At 41.1% G+C, this 19,982-nt stretch overlaps 2 protein-coding genes across 2 annotated transcripts; one reads left to right on the top strand and one right to left on the bottom strand.

Moving 5' to 3' along the window:
• Positions 1-747: 747 nt before the first annotated feature.
• dbe (KRR1 small subunit processome component homolog dbe) lies at positions 748-13,951 on the bottom strand. Its single transcript, XM_080269291.1, has 6 exons — positions 13,904-13,951; positions 11,366-11,580; positions 10,963-11,148; positions 4,832-4,996; positions 2,750-2,851; positions 748-1,292 (listed from the first exon to the last, which is right to left on the bottom strand). The coding sequence occupies exons 2-6, from the start codon at positions 11,558-11,560 to the stop codon at positions 927-929; spliced, it is 1,014 nt and encodes a 337-aa protein (XP_080125417.1). The 5' UTR covers positions 11,561-11,580; positions 13,904-13,951; the 3' UTR covers positions 748-926.
• Positions 13,952-15,284: 1,333 nt separating this feature from the next.
• On the top strand, positions 15,285-19,905 carry l(1)G0320 (signal sequence receptor subunit 1 l(1)G0320). Its single transcript, XM_080269290.1, has 5 exons — positions 15,285-15,423; positions 16,308-16,532; positions 17,641-17,900; positions 18,290-18,548; positions 19,102-19,905. Exons 1-5 carry the CDS (start codon positions 15,348-15,350, stop codon positions 19,170-19,172), a joined length of 891 nt encoding a protein of 296 aa, XP_080125416.1. The 5' UTR covers positions 15,285-15,347; the 3' UTR covers positions 19,173-19,905.
• Positions 19,906-19,982: the final 77 nt, after the last annotated feature.

Here is a 19,982-nt window from a genome sequence, read left to right as displayed (position 1 = left end):
GTTTGGGCTGTATTCTACTATAAAACATTTATAATACTATCAGTCACTAACAATACGGTAAAAACTAGTTATATGTATAAAGGAAGGGTCAAACTATATTAAGCTCATTATCATCAAGGGAAGTTAGTAGGCTACATGTATATTTTATAGGTTTGGTGTGTACAACACACACATTCAATCTAATTCACCCACAGCCTGTCTTTCCATTCAAGCCACCATTAGCATACACTCCTGATATGCACACAGCAACACAATTATTATCTTGCTTAAAACACAACAGCACAAACATCATCATCCTGGGCAGACAATACCTTTTCTTCTTAGCTTTTCTTCTCAGTGACCACGGTGAGGTCCACAGTGACTTTGTGTTCCTTGGGTCTGTGCTTGAGTTCCTGTGGCATCTTCACATCTTAACACAAACTCAACCTGATTGTAATGCAATCCATTTTTTCATTCTAAGTCACCTTCCAGGATAAACTTCTGATTAGCAAACAGCGACATAAATATTACTTTACAACAGAACTAAGTAGTAAATGGTTTGGATACCACTGACCCTGGGAGGTACTACCATGAAAGTGAAGTGTGCCTACATGCTTGGTATGGTAACAAGTTACTCAGTCACCACTCTTAAACAGGACTCTCACCCACAGATAAATGGTCAAGGTCCATGCTGAGACTAATTGTTTTACAAATCTTCTTACACATCAGAGATTTCTTTTTTCCCAACAGCTTCCAGCACTGCTGGGGAGTAAATAGCCTGTTTAAGCAATGCTTCCATACCACAGAACACATCAGACGTACCATGGCCAAACCCAAGAGATGAGGGATTCCTCAAGAGGAAACACAGCATCATGTTTATGTCTGTATGCACAGTATGTATGAATGAGGAAAACAACAGCACAAACATCATCATCCTGAAAACACATTTACTTCAATTTTTTCTTCTTGACTTTCTTTTTTAGGGAATCAATATTAACATCTGTGTTCACTTTGTGTTCCTGTGGCCTGTATTTTGGTTCTTCTGGTGCAATGAAGGCCTTGGCCCTCTTCTCTTTCTGTCTCTCAGCTGTAAGGTTCTTCTTCTCCTCCTGTGCTGCCTTCTGCTTCTTGGCCGCTTTCCGAGCCTGCTGGTCTGAGAAGAACTTGCCCTCAGCCATTTCCTGGTCCACTGCCCTCTCAACCGGGGCTGGGGGGAAGGGAGTATATGATTTCTTGGCTTTCTTCACCTTTGGCTTCTTCCTTTGTACATTCTTTGGTGTGAAGTTTGGAATGAACCTTGACCAGTCTTCATTCTGATGATACAATAGGGATTATTTATTGCATTCTCTGGTATGCTATTAGCCTACCTATATTTACAGCAATTCCTTTCATATGTAAAGGAGAGCATACAGAAGCAGAAAGGCAGGAGAGGATTAATGGTGCTGGAGAGTCTCTTGAGTATGTTGAGAAGTTTTGTTATCTGGGGGATATGAACTGTGCTGGAGGTTGAGCTGGAGCTAGCTTGGTAGCAAGGGTAAGGAGTGGTTGAAGAAAACAGTTCTGGGAATTCTTGCCCCTTCTGATACTAAGAGGGCTCTCTCTCTGTCCTACTGGGTTCCCGTATGCACCATGTGTTAGAAGTGTCATGCTGCAAGGTAGTGAGACTTGGGCAGTGAAGGTTAAACACAAGCTTAAACAAACAGAGATGAGAAGCATTAGGTCGATGTGTAGTGCGACCCTGTAAGACAAGCCTGGAGGAGTTCGGATCGTGAATGAAGGACTGAGAAAAGAACGTATTAATGTTGTGATGAGAAGGGGTAGACCGAGATGGTGTGGAGAGGATGAAGAAAGGCAAATGGGAGTAAAGGGTGTGAGATATGAACACTAAAGGTAGTTATGAAAGACAGACAGAAAAAGCCTTGGGATGACAGCATAAGAGTGTAACCTCATGGAAAAGGGACTGAACAGATAGGCTGCTAGAGATCAAGCAGTAAGGAAAGCCACCATTAGGTGATCAATGCCGACACATGCAAGCATGTTAGTGCATTTATAAATTAATGAATGCTAAACAAACACTGTAGATATTTTCATAAAACTACTGTCTTCAGCAAAAATCACCTTAAAATGAAATAAAATAATATAACCACAGAGACTCATTCCTAACTTATAGGTATGCCTCATCAAATTTCAAACCACAGCACATCAGCACTCAAAACACTCACTCCCACCTCATAACTATGGCTCATCAAATATAACGCAACCTCGACATTGTATTCAAGTTGTGGTGGCGGCCCAGATCTCTCAGGTGAAAACAATAGGACTACAACTGGTGCTAATCATGAGGGCTTTAAGCAGACAAACAGGGTGGATGTTGTTTGGTATATGGGCAAGTGGAGAGAATGAAGACTGAGAGACTGAGTAGGAGAGTGATGTGGTAGGCAGGAGGAAGGGACTGAGGATGAGGTGAAGGGATGGAGTGGAGAGGCAATATGAACAATGATGGTACGTGTTGGATGAAGGGCAGCATAATGGCAGAGGACATGATGACAAGGAGGCAATTTGTATCTAGGTACACTGTCTGGGATTCTGGTGTCAGGATACTAAAAGATAAATAGAGAGAAATATGCAGAAAGATGGACAGATACATAGCCAGGCACACAGACAGAGGAAGATAAATACAGATTGAGACTGAGACAAAGATAGACAGATATAGACAGTCAGACAGGCATACAATTATAGACAGACACATGGATATAGATAGACTTCTCACCTTCAAGTTTGGGTCCTGAACTAGCTGGCGTTTAATCATGAGGGCTTTGAGCAGGTAAACGGGATGGATGTTGTTCAATGTGTCCTTCACCACTCGCACTACCTGTAAGAGTTAATTCTATAGCATCGTCATCATTATCATCATCATCATCGTCATCACCATCATCATCTCTACCATAACTATTATCTATACATAACTCTGGTGGAGAGGATACTGCAATTGGATGAAAAAGGCAAAAACTAGATAAAATATTAATGTCATCAGCAGCAGAAGCAGTACTATCATCATCCCTACCATAACTTATATTCCTACATAAAATTTGGTGTTCTTACACATACAGTAATTTAGATGGGATGGACACAGAAACTGGAAAAAAAAAACATAAAAAATATCACCATCCCCAACATATCCTTACTTTCCAACACATAACCTGAGCATGGAGGGTATAGAGACACGATCAGAAATGCAAAAAATTGGGAAAAAGTCACTATCATCATCATCATCATCATCATCATCACCATTATCATCATACCATCACCACTGTCCATACCATAACCTTAATTTCCATCATATAAATTAGTTGGGGAGAGTAAAAATTAAATAAATAAATAAATCATCATTATCACTACCCCCTACCATAACTCACAATTTTCATACACATAAATTAGATGGGGAGCATACAGAAATAGGGGAAAGAAAAAAAATAGGAAAAATACCTCAACTCCCCTACCATAATCCTATTTTCTGATGTATAAATATCGTAGGGTTATATGAATTGGATGAAAAAAAAAAAAATACTCAACAATATCAATTTTCCCCATACGTAAATTAAATGGGGTGGATATTGAAATAGGACTTCAAAATGGGGAAAATACCATCACCATCTACCTTATTTCCTACTAATAAATTGCAAACTCTCACCAGTCATTATTGTCATCATTCTAACCCTACTTTCTAATAATGAACTGGGTAGGTAAGGAATACAAAAGCATAAAAATAGGAAAGCCATCAACATCAGCATTACATTTATCATCATCTTAACCCTATTTCCTACTAAACAGATGGGATGAGGTAATATTCAGAAACAAAGGAACAGAAATCTTGAAAGTAAGAGCAATAAACAGTCATCATAATCATCTCAACTTGTGTCTACCTGTCTGTCCACTCAATCCCATATTTCCCTACTGGAGTGTAAAGGCCCGACGTTAAGCTACTTAGTCCACATATAGTATTTAAGGTTAAAGCGACCAGTTGTTCTCCCCTGACAGACATTATGTGAGCAATAAACCCCAGTCATTCATCAGATGTAATCCTTTATGGGTGGTCACTCCTTATTTCCAGAGAGATTAAATACAACCTTCACTCACCCACTGACGTCATTACCACAACACAGAGAATTCTTTAACACAACCTCAACAAAATATCTCTGGCAGTGCTCAGTCGAAGTGATTGGTTTCCTGCAGTCCACTTGGTTCATGTCTAGATGAGTTTGGGATTGTAAGAACTACTGTATGATACCACTACTTTTGGGTGCATTAACATAGGAGAATAACATAAAGGAAAAGAGCTATACTCCAGGTGGCTTTGGGGATTTTGTTATATCTCTTCCTCAGCAATTTATTCATCACATCGGAACTTAATATCCTCTTGCACTTTATTACAGTAAATCTATGTTGGTATAAAAGATGTAAATACCATAAAAAATAATACCATGATGTAACATATAATAAATCAATAAGAAAAAGGTGCTGCAATGCTTACAATGCCACTTAGGATATAGCACTTACTCCTTTACCTGTAGGACACCCATGTGTGGCCCAATGGCACAGACAGTACTATCCTGCACAAACACACAGCAGCTAGTGACAAGCTCCAATGTCCACAGAGTTGTACCATATAGAGGCACAAGGCTACGCAACCATTATCCAGTACATATTTGGGTAAATAACCAGCCTACTTCCCTTGAAGGCAAAACATAATAGAAAAACTTCCAGTATCTATGCAAGGCCGTCACTCACACTGTGGCATTCTAACCACTACACAACCAAACACCTATATTAAACATAAGACCAAATCCTGTACCTGCAGCACACCCTTGTGAGGTCCAATGGCACAGACGGTACCGCCCTGCACTAACACATAGCAACCAGTGAGCAGCTCCAGTGCCTTTAGGGTCGTACCGTTGGCACCAATCAGACGCTGACGCCGCTTCACAAACCTTTCCTTGTTCCGAACCAAGTTACGGATCTGCCAGGTACAGGACCACAATGAGAAAATTGGGCAAATGAATTATATCACATGAACTCATCATCATCATTATAATCAGTCAGTGCTGGTCTAATGCAGGCCTCTCCATCTGTTTTGCCTATTGGCTGTCAGCTCCTTTCAATATGATGATGCATTTTAATTTCATTCTTGTTACCACCAGATAATTTAAGTTAGCTGAGAAGGGACACCTGTTAGTTTAAGAATTACAACAGCTACAACTATCACCACCATTAAAAAAAAAAAAAAAAACTCCCTCCTAACCTGATTACAACCTGATGGCAGCAAGAACATAACAAAAAAGACATCATTGTACTTAATGGGTTCATCTGTTCCATCCTACTCAGGCAATTTATGCCCCGCAAGAGAAGTAACTCAGTTTTCAGTAACTGTAGATATAATGACAAAAAAAGGACATAAAAAAAGTGGCTTATAATGATTTACTGTACATATCCCCTGATAATCTCATGTATGATGTCATCCAAAATAAATTTCTTACAGGTATGTACCTTAACTTGTCTGAGATTCATATTTTTGTAGCTTATTTTTCATAGCTTTGCAGCTTTTTATCCACAGAACACAGCACTTCCTTATGATTACAATTATTCTTGTGTTCATCTCTAATTATAGTTCTGCATTCAACGATGAAAACAGCAATTCTAGTCAAGTTAAAGTGAAGGGCAGAGGTGAATAAGTCTTGTTACAACACAAAGGGTTACACAGGATACTTTTGGAAGACTCTACCTGCTTGGATTTCCATCAGGTGATCAAAATCTAATGTATATCTGAATAAAATACACAAGAGTACCAACTTTATCATCATCATCATCTAACCCAATGATGCCCCATGAGGAGAATAGGAGCCCGGGGCTAGGCAAGTTGGTCCAAACATTAAGACAAAAGTGATCAGCCTCACTCATCCCTGAGTGGCATTACGTGAGCAATAAACCCCAACCACCCCTTGGATATAAACCTGCAACGGCTCAATTAGACTGGAGCGCCTTAGTTACCCACTAAACCACCAGGCATCATAATTTGGTTATGTGGTTAGCACCCAGAAGAAGGCCTACAAAAGGTACCGGAGCCAACCCACCCCTGAATCACATAATCTTTACGTTTCTGCCCGGAATCGTGCTAAGTCTGTTCTTCGCTCTACTAAAAATAATTTCATCCATACTAAATGCTCTCAACTCTCCAACTCGAATTCTTCCCGCTCCTTCTGGCACCTTGCCAAAAATCTTTCTAACAACTTTACCTCATCATCCTTCCCTCCTCTTTTCTACTCTGATGGTTCTGTAGCTATTTCTTCTACTGATAAAGCAGATCTCTTCGCACAGACTTTCTCCTCCAATTCCACCTTAGACGATTCCAGTGCTGTTCCTCCATCACTTCCCCCCTCTGACTTCCTCATGGCTGACATTAAAATTTCTTCAGTTGATGTATTTTCTGCCATTACTGGCCTCAGTACTAACAAGGCATATGGGCCTGATGGGGTCCCTCCTGTTGTTCTCAAAAACTGTGCTTCTGTGCTTACACCCTGCCTAGGCAAACTATTTCGCCTTTGTCTGTCAACTTGTACCTTTCCTTCTTGCTGGAAGTTTGCTCTCATTCAGCCAGTCCCAAAGAAGGGTGACCACTCCCAACCCTCCAACTATCGTCCAATTGCTTTAACGTCCTGTATTTCAAAAGTTTTCGAGTCAATTCTTAATAAAAAAATTTTAAGGCATCTTTCCTATCACAACCTTCTTTCCGATCGTCAGTATGGGTTCCGTCAGGGACGCTCCACTGGCGATCTTCTCACCTACCTTTCAGACTCCTGGTCATCCTCCTTTCGGGACTTTGGCGAAAGCTTTGCCATTGCACTTGACATCTCAAAGGCTTTCGATCGAGTCTGGCATAAATCTTTAATTTCCAAACTGCCCTCCTACGGTTTCTATCCTTCTATCTGTACCTTCATTGCTAGCTTCCTTTCTGGTCGTTCTATAGCTGCTGTCGTATGAGGCAGGCCATCGTTCTTCTTCTCCTAGATCTATCAACAGTGGTGTTCCTCAGGGCTCTGTCCTATCACCAACTCTCTTCCTTTTATTCATCAATGATCTTCTAAGCTGTACATCTAACCCTATCCACTCATACGCTGATGACTCCACCCTTCACCTTTCCATTCGGTTCCCGCAACGCCCATCTCAACAGTTACTTCAAGAAACAAGGGATGAGGCTATGGCACACCTAATGTCTGACTTGGCTCATATCTCTGACTGGGGTAAAAATAATATGGTTGTCTTTAATGCTTCTAAGACTCAGTTCTTACACCTATCAACCCGACAAAATCTTCCACAGGTATACCCACTAATCTTTAATAATATTCAGATTAATCCTGCATCATCCTTGAACATGCTTGGGGTTTCATTTACTCGGGACTTATCTTGGAAAGATCATATTACATCTCTTGTAAAATCTGCTTCCAAGAGATTGGGTGTGCTAAGCCGACTCCGCTCTTTCTTTACCCCTGCACAATTGTTGACTCTATACAGGGGTTTTATCCGCCCCTGTGTGGAGTACAACTCTCATGTGTGGGGAGGCTCCCCACATACAGCTCTTCTCAATAGGGTGGAGTCAAAGGCTTTTCGTCTCATTAACTCTCCTCCTCTTACTGACTCCCTTCAACCTCTGTCTCTTCGCCGCACTGTTGCATCTTTATCTCTTTTCTATCGCTACTTTAATGGTCACTGCTCCTCTGAACTGTCTGCTTGCATTCCTCCACCTCTACGACGGGCGCGTAGCACCCGTCTGGCAGCAAACTCTCATCCCTTTTCTGTCCAACTCTCTAATGCAAGAGTTAACCGTTACTCCCAGTCTTTCAAGCATGCAACAGGTCAGCTCTGGAACTGTCTCCCTCTGTCTGTATTTCCTCCTGCCTATGATCTCCAGTCTTTCAAACGCAGTGTGTCCAGGCATCTCAAAATGATCGGATCTTGAATTTGGCTCTCTATTGTATTTTGTTTTTCTCTTGGAGGGAACTGTTACTGCGGGCTCATGGCCTTTGGTTCCTTCTTCCTCGCATAAAAAAAAAAAAAAAAAAAAAAAAAAAAAAAAAAAAATGGTTTCCATGTGTACAGGAAACCACTTGGCTTGTCACTCAGTGTAGAGTCACCCGTGGACAGAGGGAAGAGTAAAGAATGAAGGAAAGAAAGACAGAAGAGGAAGGAAGGAAAGCGTGGAAAGAAGAAAGGAAAGGGCAGGCACCCAAGAGCAACATTACATCGAGTGGATGGTGAGTGTCCCCACCTACCACTAACCAACTTCATTATTATTATTATCATTACAGGTATTTTGATAGTGGGTGGGGGCGCTCACCACCCACTCACTCGATGATATAGTGTTGCCCTTGGGTGGCTGCCCTTTCCTCACTTCCTTCTTTCTTTCCTTCCTTCCTCTTATTTGTGCCTAGTTTTCGTTTTCGTTTTCGTTTTTAAAGGCTCCAACATGCTTGCATGTGTCGGCCTTGGTCACCTAATGGCGGCTCTCCACGCTGCACGATCCATTGCAGCCTCCCTGTTCAGTCCCTTAACCCTAAGGTCACACTTAATGACCTCGTCCCATGTCTTTCTCGGTCTACCCCTCATAACCCCACCCCCAATATTAACACTTCTCACCTTCCTCACCCAACTATCATCCCCCATCCTCTCCACATGTCCAAACCACCTCAATCTACCTCTCCTCATAACAACACCAATACACTCCAGTCCCATCCTACCTCTCAACTCTTCCATTGTAAACCCAGCCCCTCCAGGCCTTGGACGCAGGGACGCACTGCACATCCACCTAATCATTGTCATTTCTGTACGTCTGAGCCGGCGAATGTCTTCCTCCTTCACTGCCCAGGTCTCACTGCCATACAGCATTACACTCCTAACACACGCTGCATACAAAGACCCCTTAGCACGTAGGGAGAGCCACCTCAATGTCAGGAGAGGCAAGAGCTCCCTGAACTTCTTCCAACCACTTCTCACCCTAGCCACAGAGCTAGCTCCAGCCCCACCTCCAGCACACAACATGTCTCCTAAATAACAAAACTCTTCCACACACTCAAGAGATTCACCAGCAAGTTCAATTCTTTCACGTCTGACGATCTCCACCTGCTCACCCCGGCACGCCGTACACATAAAATCAGCATTATCTCGCAGTCTACCTCTGATACCACTACATCTCTTATGCACCCATTTATCACACACACCGCACAAAATGGAATTACTTCCCACGCCCTTGTGGCAAACTGCACATGGCCACTCTCCCTCGTCTTTGACAGTACCGCCACCAACCCTAGATATCATCACTTTTGTTTTATCTGCATTTACCCTTAAACCCTTTTGCCCCATACCATCTCTCCACTTCCTAAACCTTTCCTCCGCCTCCCTTTCATTCTCTGCAATCAACACCAAATCATCAGCATACAACAACTCCCACGGGAGTCCGTTTCTAAAGTCACGTGAAAGGGCTTCAAGTACCATGATAAACAACATGGGACTCAAGACTGACCCCTGATGCACACCAACATTCACGGAAAACTCATCACTCAAATCTCCATTCACTCTCACCTGGGTGTGAGCACCCACATACATGGCCATAACCACCCTAACCAGCCACTCCTCCAAGCCAAGCTTTCTCATTGCCCACTTCACCACCTCTCTAGGGACTCTGTCAAAGGCCTTTTCCAAATCAACAAAAACAAAATAAAGATCCCTTCTCCTACCAATATATTTTTCCTGAAGCTGTCGAACAATGAATATGGCATCAGTGGTCCCCCTACCTGGCATAAACCCAAACTGCATCTCATCAATATTCACTCTTTCTCTAATCATACCTTCTAAAACTCTCTCCATTACCTTCATTATCTGATCTAAAAGCTTTATACCTCTATAATTCCCTCTTTCCAGGGCATCACCCTTCCCTTTATACACATTTACAATTACACTACAAAAATGTAAATACAGGGAGAAAAATAAATAGAGACAGACAGGCCAGGGACAAAGATAATGATACAAGTAAATGGAGACATAAAGAAAATAAAGATTGGGATATACAGTACATAGATCTATATTGATACTATCTTGCGAGATGTCCTTGAGAATTCTGAGGGCAGAGATAAACAACAATATAACGGGGCCCAAACATAATACAGGAATCTATATATCTATCTATAGCCGGATCCTTAATCCTGGAAGGGGTGGCCTTAATAATTTCAAGAATGACATCATCCCTGAGACAGAGATTAACAGACACAGACAGATGAAAATAAATATGAGGATTCAGAGAGATACAGCTCAATAATCTCAAGCATGACATCACCCTTGAGAAAAACTGAGATACATAGAAACAAAGACAATGGCAAAGATTTATGCCCCAGTAATCTTATCCACGATATTATTCTTAAATGGACATATAAAGATAGGAAGAGGGACAGTTGTATAACTCAGCATTCTTGTGCATGATTTCATTCTTCAGATCCAGACAAATGGAGACAAATACTAAGAAGTAAGGGATAATGACAATGATAAATGATGACAGACAGAAATAAAGATACAAACACAGAGCTAAATACCTCGTTATATCAAAATGAGGAAAAAATATTCCATGACACTGCAATCTTATGCATGTTGTTGCCCTTGAAAACCATGATGGCATGCTAAATGTGTACAGAGCATCCAAGAAGTCAGATGTGTGGCAGTGATAGAGAATGAGACAAACATTTGAAGATACAGCAAGAGAAAAATAAAGATAAGGAGAGAGAGACAGACAGGTATACCTTATCACTGTTGTCATGACCCCAATCTCCTCAGAATGTGAACCCAATGGACTGCACAAACTGTTGTTGCCCCTCTCCTTCAGTCCACCATCCTTGTTTAGGTGGGTAGGATAAAAAGTAAAGACAGGAATAGAGATAAATATACCTTGATAATCTCATGCGTGACATCATCCTTAAGAACCTTGACAGCATGTTCAATGGGCACAGAGCGTCCAAGGAGTTTAACGACGTCGCGTGCCTTGATGATGGCGTATGGGTCCCACGTCTGTCGGGTTGTTGCCACCACCATGCGGCCTTCAATCAGATCCAGCTCTGCACGCACACTGTGCTCCTGCAACCACAAATTTTGAAGGCTGGAATAAAACTGTAATGAAGTAACTCAATAGGTGCATAACCTATATACTCCTTCACTATATTCCTCTTGCTTCCTTTCATAATGAAGGGGCTTAGGGCTTTCCTAGTCTGTTTTCCTATTCGATTTTTAGATGGGGAAAAAAAAGGTATTGCTATGAATATCAATAAAGGTTGAGGATCTGCTGTCTACCCACCGACAGAGTCTTCTGCAGTAACGGCCAGCATTCTTGCAAATATTTCTCACGGTACTTTGGAAAGAGCACAGAGAAGCTACTCTCTTCTAGCAGATGGCTCTTCATGTCCCCTTTCTTGAATGTTGGGATCTTCAAGGCCCACGCATTCTCCACTGGGCCAGTTGGTCTCTCGGGTTCCTCTTCCTTGTCTGACATTGTTTAGTGTGTGCTAGTGCCTGGAGGATTCAATTAATAGTAAATCATCATTGTACCATAAAAATGAAAAATTACAATGGCCAATACCATAACACAGTATATACCTGCTCTAAGGTGCAAGGGCACAAACCTCGGCTACCCAAGTCCTGTACATTTAATGGTTGATGACCAACTTACTCTTGATGGCATGGGGAAAAAAAAAAAAAAAAAAAAAAAAAAAAAAAAAAAAAATATCACTTCTGAGGGATTGAATATATGTAATGCCGTCACTCCAACTGAGGCGTTCTAACCACTAGACCACCAATCATCAAATACAAGTAACTTTTTTTTTTTTCTCTCTCTCTCTCTCTAATTTTGTTATTGATCTCATACAGTATGACTTTTTTCAGTGTACAATTGTTACCAATGCTGCCAGACATTTCCACTTGGCTTAGGAGAGACTTCAAATTGGTGGTTAGCTGTAAACTCCATAAACCTGTTCACTATATGATCTCCCCTAAGCTGGGTAAAATCATCTGGTTATAAAAAGAATACACTAAATAATACATCATTGTTAAAGTAATGAATATTCAGTTACTGCAGGTCCCCAGTAATTTTTTTTTCTACAACTCTACAGTAAATCACAGAAAATTGTTCATTACAGTTGTAAACATAATTGTAAATAAAGCTAATCTGCCAGTCCCCAAGTAAGTTTGACAGTGTGAAAAAGTTATAGTACTCCAAAACACATTATTCCCATGCAACTGGCAAGTTAAACTGTTGGAAAAAGGCAGATCAGTTTTAAAGGAAGCAATGAAACTTTATCACACAATATCTTTGAATTTACTGCAAACTTCATAAAAATAAAAATAGAATAACCTATAATGAGACTGATGAAGCTGCAATTATTATAGTAAAAAAAAAAAAAAAAAAAAAAAAAGGTTCTTCAATAAGGTATGGTACTGTAATTGACTGGTTTAGCTGCACACCCATATTCATGGTACAAAGCAAACCTAACAAGGCATGACTGTTACTTTTCTTTTTCTCAAGGAATGCAAAGTAGCTGAGTGGTTAGCATTGCTTGCAGTGAAGCTGCTGGCCTGTTAGTGCCAGGGTTGGAATTCTGGTGCAAGCAGCTAGTGCCATTCAATACAGGTGTCCATTCACCCTTTATGGGTCGGCAGGTAAAATGTTTAACACAGAAGGTATGTAACTGTGGTAACTCAAATCATGTAGTGACCTTGTAGTAAACCAGGACAGTGGATGAATAACCCAGCACAGGCTCAAAGATCTATGTTACGGGGATGAACACCACAGATAAGTGCCCCATGGTATATGCTCTCACCATTTTACAAATACCATTACAGTAAACTTGACACAGTACTTACTTGTGTTAATATGGTGTTCCCGAAGGGTGCTAATGCATGTTAACTAATTACTTTTTGGTAAAATTATCGTTTCAACCCCTAACACGATTACGAGATTTTGAACCTTTTCAGTATTTTAGACAATTCTAAGGCACTTTTCTTCTCTGGCATTTTTTTTGCAAATTATTTTTATTTTACTCTTGAACATAACCTAACTTAACCATCAGGAGTAAAATAAAAATAATTTGCAAAAAAAATGCCATAGAAGAAAAGTATCTTAGAATTGTCTAAAATACCAAAAAAATGGATCAAAAACTCGTAATTCTGTTAGGGGTTGAAATGATAATAGAGCCTACTTTTTTCCTCTGGCAGGTTTGATCCTTTGACTATGGTGATTTCTGAGAGCTGAATAAAACTACCATTCATAAGTTCATACATGGGAATACAAAGTTAACTTAAAACACAATTAGATGGATTTCATGGTCAGGTTGTCTTGGATGATGTTACAGATAGCTCTGGTTTGTTTAGCTCCATAAATAATCTACTGGTACGCTTTGGTAACATAACTACATCGAATACTTACCAAGCACCACTGGCCACCCCTAAGCAACCTGTGTGGGCTCTGCTATGAGATAAAATATACCTCGTTACTTGACCACTCATAAGCTTTAACTGCGCAGAAGATATACCCATGAATTTTGATGGACATTTACTGTAATAGTTATGGCCTGCATCCAACAATATACCATGCATTCAGTAACGATACAGAGATACTTATACATTCGTCGTATACTCCAAAAATAATCTATGTACCTATTGCCAGATGCCTCAACCCAGTAAGAGGTGGCCATAAACAAATCGCCTCCCTGTCCAATGCCACTTCACTGTCTTACTTCCAGCTCACACACACCCCTCTCTCATATACCATCCCTCCATCTCCACCTCACTCGCGTACACTCTCCTCGTCTCCCCATCCTTTCATACTACAACAAATTACCTCCACGTGCCTAGCGAGCACTCCTCCGTCGGACCGTCACCCACCTCGTTTGTTTACCAACTTTAGTTAACGTCGTTTACTTACCATTTCGGCTTCCAAAATTAGATTATCGCTTTTGACCAAAATAAAGAAAAGTAGCGCTTACTAATATAATTATAAATGTTCAAGGTATTTAAACAAAGCAAAAATAAAGATTATCCAAAAGTAATGTATCATGGATTCCCTTCACATTTTATAGTGTATACAGTACTATACCTCTCTCTCTCTCTCTCTCTCTCTCTCTCTCTCTCTCTCTCTCTCTCTCTCTCTCTCTATATATATATATATATTATAATACTGTATATAATTATCTACTAAATGTAAGAAACTAGTGTACATCCTTATTTGCTGAAGGGGTGTGTAACAATATCCACCTCCGTAAAAATGCTACGTCTTTGCTGAAAGAGGTACAGTATGTAGCAAGACCCAACTACCCTTTTGTTGTTGTTGTTGTTGTTGTATAGCCTACTGCATGCACAGATATACACTGAGTGTATAACTATTTTTGCTGACGGAGATGTGTGACAAGACCCACCACCTCCTTTTATGTACTCTGTATACGGTGCATATACAGTACAAAATTTCACATATCCCCACTGGAGTACTAGTGCATATGTTACCTTGTGCATGTCTGAACTTGGTGCATGACACCATGAAACATCTCTGGATCCGCCCATGCTACTTTCTACGTCAAGGAGAATACGGTTCAGAGACTGCAATGGGCTGGCCAAGATGGCCGCTGACCACCATCCATCAGCTTCACCGCTAAGCCACTCAGCGCGCTCTAGTGTGCGAACTCGAGGTTGGAGGTTGGGGGGGTGATGTGGTTCCACGTTCCCTGTCTCCCCTGGTCGGCTGTCTGCACGTCACGCTGTCACAATATTCCTTTACGAACTTTGCTTCTAGCTCGAAATTTTTATTCCACTCATCCTCTCATTTTAGTTCCTACATTTCTAGCTAGTATGATGTTTAATTACCCTCTAGATTGCATTTTATAATCTGTACTCAAATCGATTGCTAAATAAAGGCTCGAAAAATAAGTGTTAAATGAGGAATTGGAGCAATACCCGACCCACAATGCTCAGCGTCCAGCATTCCAATTTAGCGTTCTGTCCCCACATCTAAAGAACTGCACCATTACTTAGCGACAAATTTTAACGTCTAGCGTCAGGAAAATCTAGCTAGGTTCTATAGCTTTTCACAAAGTTCCAGAGGTATTCTAGAGATTTTATCACTCTCTCTAGTGATTTCTGGAAATATTTTGACTTCCAACTTTTATTTCTTCCTAGCAGGTTTAGCTGTATTACGAACTTACACTTGACAACTCTGCAGATCCCGGCAGACGGCTGAAACTGTTTGGAGGAAACGGTGCTGCAAAACAAACCTTCACATATTACCTGTCATCATGTTTGGGGGACTGAAGAAGCTTTTATTTCTTCTACTTCTCGTCTTACCTGTAATTATATCCATAACTGATGAAGGTGAGCTGGAACAAAAGCTGCTTATATGGTTACTTACCACTTACTTATCCGTTTTTAGATTACTTTCTCCCGGAAGGTTGTCCTTATGTTCCCAATGAATGTAATTGAGACAAAATTACAGTGAAGATAAGCGCCATATAATTTTTTAGAAGCAGCGATCACACTTAACCGAAACCTGTAAGGATGTGTTGGGACGAAAACACGAGGGATAACACCTGCACCAGGAATCTGCGAAATATTGAGACTAGAAAGTATAAGTTTACGTCTTTGGCTGAGGAATAAGTGTTTGTTAGTGAAATTACTGCCAGAGTTTTTACTACTACTACTACACAAAACGTGTCTGGGAAAACCATGGTCAGCTTTTAGGCAGGCAATTTTCAGCAATTTTTGTTCAATAAAAAAACATTGAACATCAGATATTAATTAGCCTAGGATATTCCATTGTGGTTGGAAATTTCCTATCATTAGTCTTCTGTAACAGCCCTTTGTAAAGATGTTAGGTTAGGTTAGATTAATATCCTGAGAACAGTTGATGTGAAATGTTTATGAATGACGTTGTAGAATAATGGTGTATAATATTATATTGGCTCCTCCCAGCATGAGTTTGGTTAAAGGCGCTCTGCTGTCACATATAAAGTTGTCATCTTATTCACCTATAAATATCAGTTTAAAGAAATGCTTGTCTCTGTCTATAGTGAGATACTTTAGTTTCAAAAGCGGTGGCTACAGACGAATTCCCCCTATGTCAACCTATCCTTGCCATTATGCTGACCTCTCCAACACACACACACACACACACACACACACAGACCTCATATACCTCTCCATCCCATCCTATAATCTCATCCTCACTCTTCTAATAGAAAAAAATCTTGCTTTTACAGACCGGGTGAAAGTGTGGGCCCAGGAGGATGAGGTAGAGGGCGAGGAAGATGACCTGGCGGAGGAAGATGACGACGAGGTGAATGTGGACGACGGTACAGGTGGTGAGGTGGAGGCGACGGAGGGAGGGGAGGAGGAGGAAGAGGACGAGGGGGAGGCAGCAGCTAAAGGCTCCCCTGATGCCGACACCGTCATCCTCTTCACCAAACCTGTGGGAACTGGTACAGGTGAGAGGCTGCACCATCATCTGTCTGTCTGTTTATCTATAGCCTGATGCCCTAATGCTGCAATGGATGGCCAAAGACAAAATGCCTCCAAGTCGCTCTGTCACCCACCATTTGACTGCCCTCCCCCCAACTCACTCCCCCCTCCCTCATATACATGCACCAATTTATTTTGGTTTTTGTTAGATTATAGCATATGGCTCTACATAGATTTTGTCACTGTACTCTGGCTCATCTCAAATGCATATCAAGTGGACTACAAGCTTAGGTTGCCATTTTACTGCAGTCCAACTACAGCAATAGTTGAGATGTTTGTATAACTAGGCATTGGGGATATTGGTTTATATAGATGCTACTACATGAAGGCATATCTCTCTGCGGCACTTATTTCTTGCGTGTGTGTGTGTGTGTGTGAGAGAGAGAGTGAGGTATGGAAATTGATGAGACTAGGGAATTTATGGGATCTATTTGATTGGATTAATAATGCATGAATGAGTGCACAATGGGTTTGACACGTCTGTTGATTGTAAATACTGTACCTTAACTGGCAGGTATACGTGAAAAGCATCAAGAAAATTAGCCAGAAAAATATATGTAGATGGTTAGGCCTGTGAAGTGAAACCAGAATAATTGTCCCATTTCACCAGATATGGTCGTTGCCATTCTTTCATTTTTTAGTATTTTGGATCCTACATCACCTAATCCTTATATAGGAAGACTGGGATGATTAATTTATTAGGCCTGTGAGATCACTCCCCATGACACAGAGCATCAGGCAGTGTAGCTTATGTCTATCTATCTATCTATTGCCAGACGCCTTAATCCCGTAAGGGATGGCCACAAATTGCCTCCATGTCGCCCTATGTCCCGCCATTTCACTGCCCTGCTCCCAGCTCACACACCCCTCTCTCATATGCCTCTCCACCCCATCCCTCCATCTCATCCTTGGTCTCCTTCTCCTTCTCAACCCCTCCACTTCACTCACATACACTCTCCTCGTCAGTTTCTCACTCTCCATCCTCTCCACATGGCCAAACCACCTCAGTGTGTTTCTCCTAACACATGCTGTATGATAAATGCTTTCATTCAGCATTGACTTGATTCTTTTCAGAGTTACCTGCTGGCAAGTTGGTTGAGTTCCTGGTTGGGTTCACCAACAATGGAGACAAGGATTTCATTCTGGATGCCATTGATGCTTCCTTCAGATACCCTATGGACTTCAACTTCTACATTCAGAACTTCACAGCCATCCCATACAACAGAGCCGTCAAGCCTCGCCAGGAAGCCACTGTCATGTACTCCTTCTACCCTGCCGAGGCCTTTGCTTCTCGGCCGCTTGGCCTCACAGTCAACCTTGCTTACCATGATGCTGTGAGTGATATTGCCCAGTCAGTCAGTCAAGTCTCTCCAGGCTTCATCCCACAGACATAACCATTTGTACATTTTTTCACACACACACACACACACACACACACATACAGTATATTCATCAGTTCCAAAGTTAAAGGGGGTATACCTGATCCTTGTTTGCATCTAGAATCATACTTTATCCTTCCATTTCAGTTCTTTTGCTTCCTTTACCTCCATACTTTGCTTTCCATATTTATTCACCCTTTTTAACTTGCCAGTCAACAATGGTTTTACCCCATAGATGATGGTACAGTGACTATCAGATTATTGGTCCCTACACTGAAAACAACTTACTGCCTGAAATCTATACCCTTTCCATGTCTAAATAAATCTCTTCCTTTTGTGTGCAGGAGGGCAACTCATTCCTGGAGGCTGTATTCAACCAGACCGTGAGCATCGTAGAGCTGGATGAGGGTATGGATGGAGAGACCTTCTTCCTCTATGTGTTCCTGTTGGCCTTTAGTGTGCTTCTCCTGGTGGCTGGACATCACTTTCTCTCCTCCTTTGGACAGAGAAAGGGAGGCAAGAAGCCAGTGGTGGAAGTGGGAACCAGCAAGAGAAATGACATTGACTATGACTGGCTGCCCAAGGAGTTCCTTAAGGAAATCAGTAAGTTTAAGATTTATTTCTTGTACTTTACTTACAAATGATAATTGTTCAGAGAAAATATGATGCTCAGCGTAATGTAATGTGAATGGAGGGATGCTTGAATTGGTGAGAAAACTTAGTACATGCATGTAGTGACAGAATATAGGTACTGTATATGGACAAAAGGAAGTGGAGAGTAGGGAAGGAAAGTGGCTGATGTTGTGGAGGCAGTGATACAAAATGGAGGTCTGAGTCTGGTAGCTGCTAGAGGGTTCCATGGAGTTTTTGTGCCAGCATTGTTTTTGTCTGGCACAAAAGCAGAAAAGTCAAAAGTTAGAGCAATGGAGATGATGTTTTTGAAAAATTTGTGGGAAGTGCAAAGTTGATAGGATAAGAAATAATGGTCTGATTTATGAGTGGTGGTTTAAAGCTTAAAAAGTAGTAATTTCTGACTTCAAAATAACTGAACACTGAATTAAGAGCAACTTTAAGGGAAAAGAAGGTATTGAAAAGTCATATTAATGAAGCCACCTGGAGAGACTGTTCAAACTCGTTTTCTTATATTTCTCCACAGAGCAAAAGCAGACATCTCCTCGCCAGTCGCCCAACCAGCGGAAAGCAAAGCGTGTTGCTAGTTCTAAGTAAGACATCAGAGGCTGTTCCTGAAGACAAACAGTTATCAGTCACCTCTGATATTTACAGTGCTGAAGAAGACACTGGAGAAATATGTGAACATCAGATGGTGTGTCCAGAGAGTGTGGACCCTAATATGTTGAGGCCTTGGCTGCTTGTGATCTCTTGGGATGGAAGTATATTGCTTGTGATATCATTGTTCTCTCTATATACAAGCCATCATCCTTTTGGTGGTAAATTATTGGACTTGTATTTCTGGCATCCCCACAGTATTCCCTGGTGTACATTAACTATACACTGATGCCCCCAGAGTTGTCTTTAGGTATGTTGACTACAGCCAGTTATCATTACTTAGTGTACAGGATGAGTTGTAAAATATATGTGCTTTTTACATGCAGTTGCTAATGTAAATTGGGGAAAAAGGGTCAAATCAGTTTTATAGAAACCAGTGAAACTACAGTCTATTTTGTAATTTATTGAGGACAGACAGCAGGTGAACTACAGTGAGGCCTTACTGTATCCGTATTAAGGGTCACAGTTTTTCAGCATCAGGGGTTTTACGGTGTTAGTCATATTATCTAAAGACAACTTTGGGGGCTAAGTACAGTTGAATGCTTGGTTGAATTTGCACATGTGCAGAATCAATGATGTCTTTATATATATTTTGTTTCTTTTATATTTTGCTAATGGTAGCAAAAAGAAGAATGTTGATTTGTATAAGGACCAATAAATGTTTAAAAATAGACCTTGGTTCCTTTAGTAAGACCTACCGTTTGTGAATGTTATCTTAAATCCTTATGAAGTCTTTGTTTTGGTCTCGCT

The sequence above is a fragment of the Coenobita brevimanus genome, chromosome 33, assembly GCF_032717465.1.
Source record: "Coenobita brevimanus isolate Jiangsu-jjx chromosome 33, ASM3271746v2, whole genome shotgun sequence".
In the NCBI taxonomy this organism is placed as follows: Eukaryota; Metazoa; Arthropoda; class Malacostraca; order Decapoda; family Coenobitidae; genus Coenobita; species Coenobita brevimanus.
This window is presented reverse-complemented; position numbering and strand designations above follow the sequence as displayed.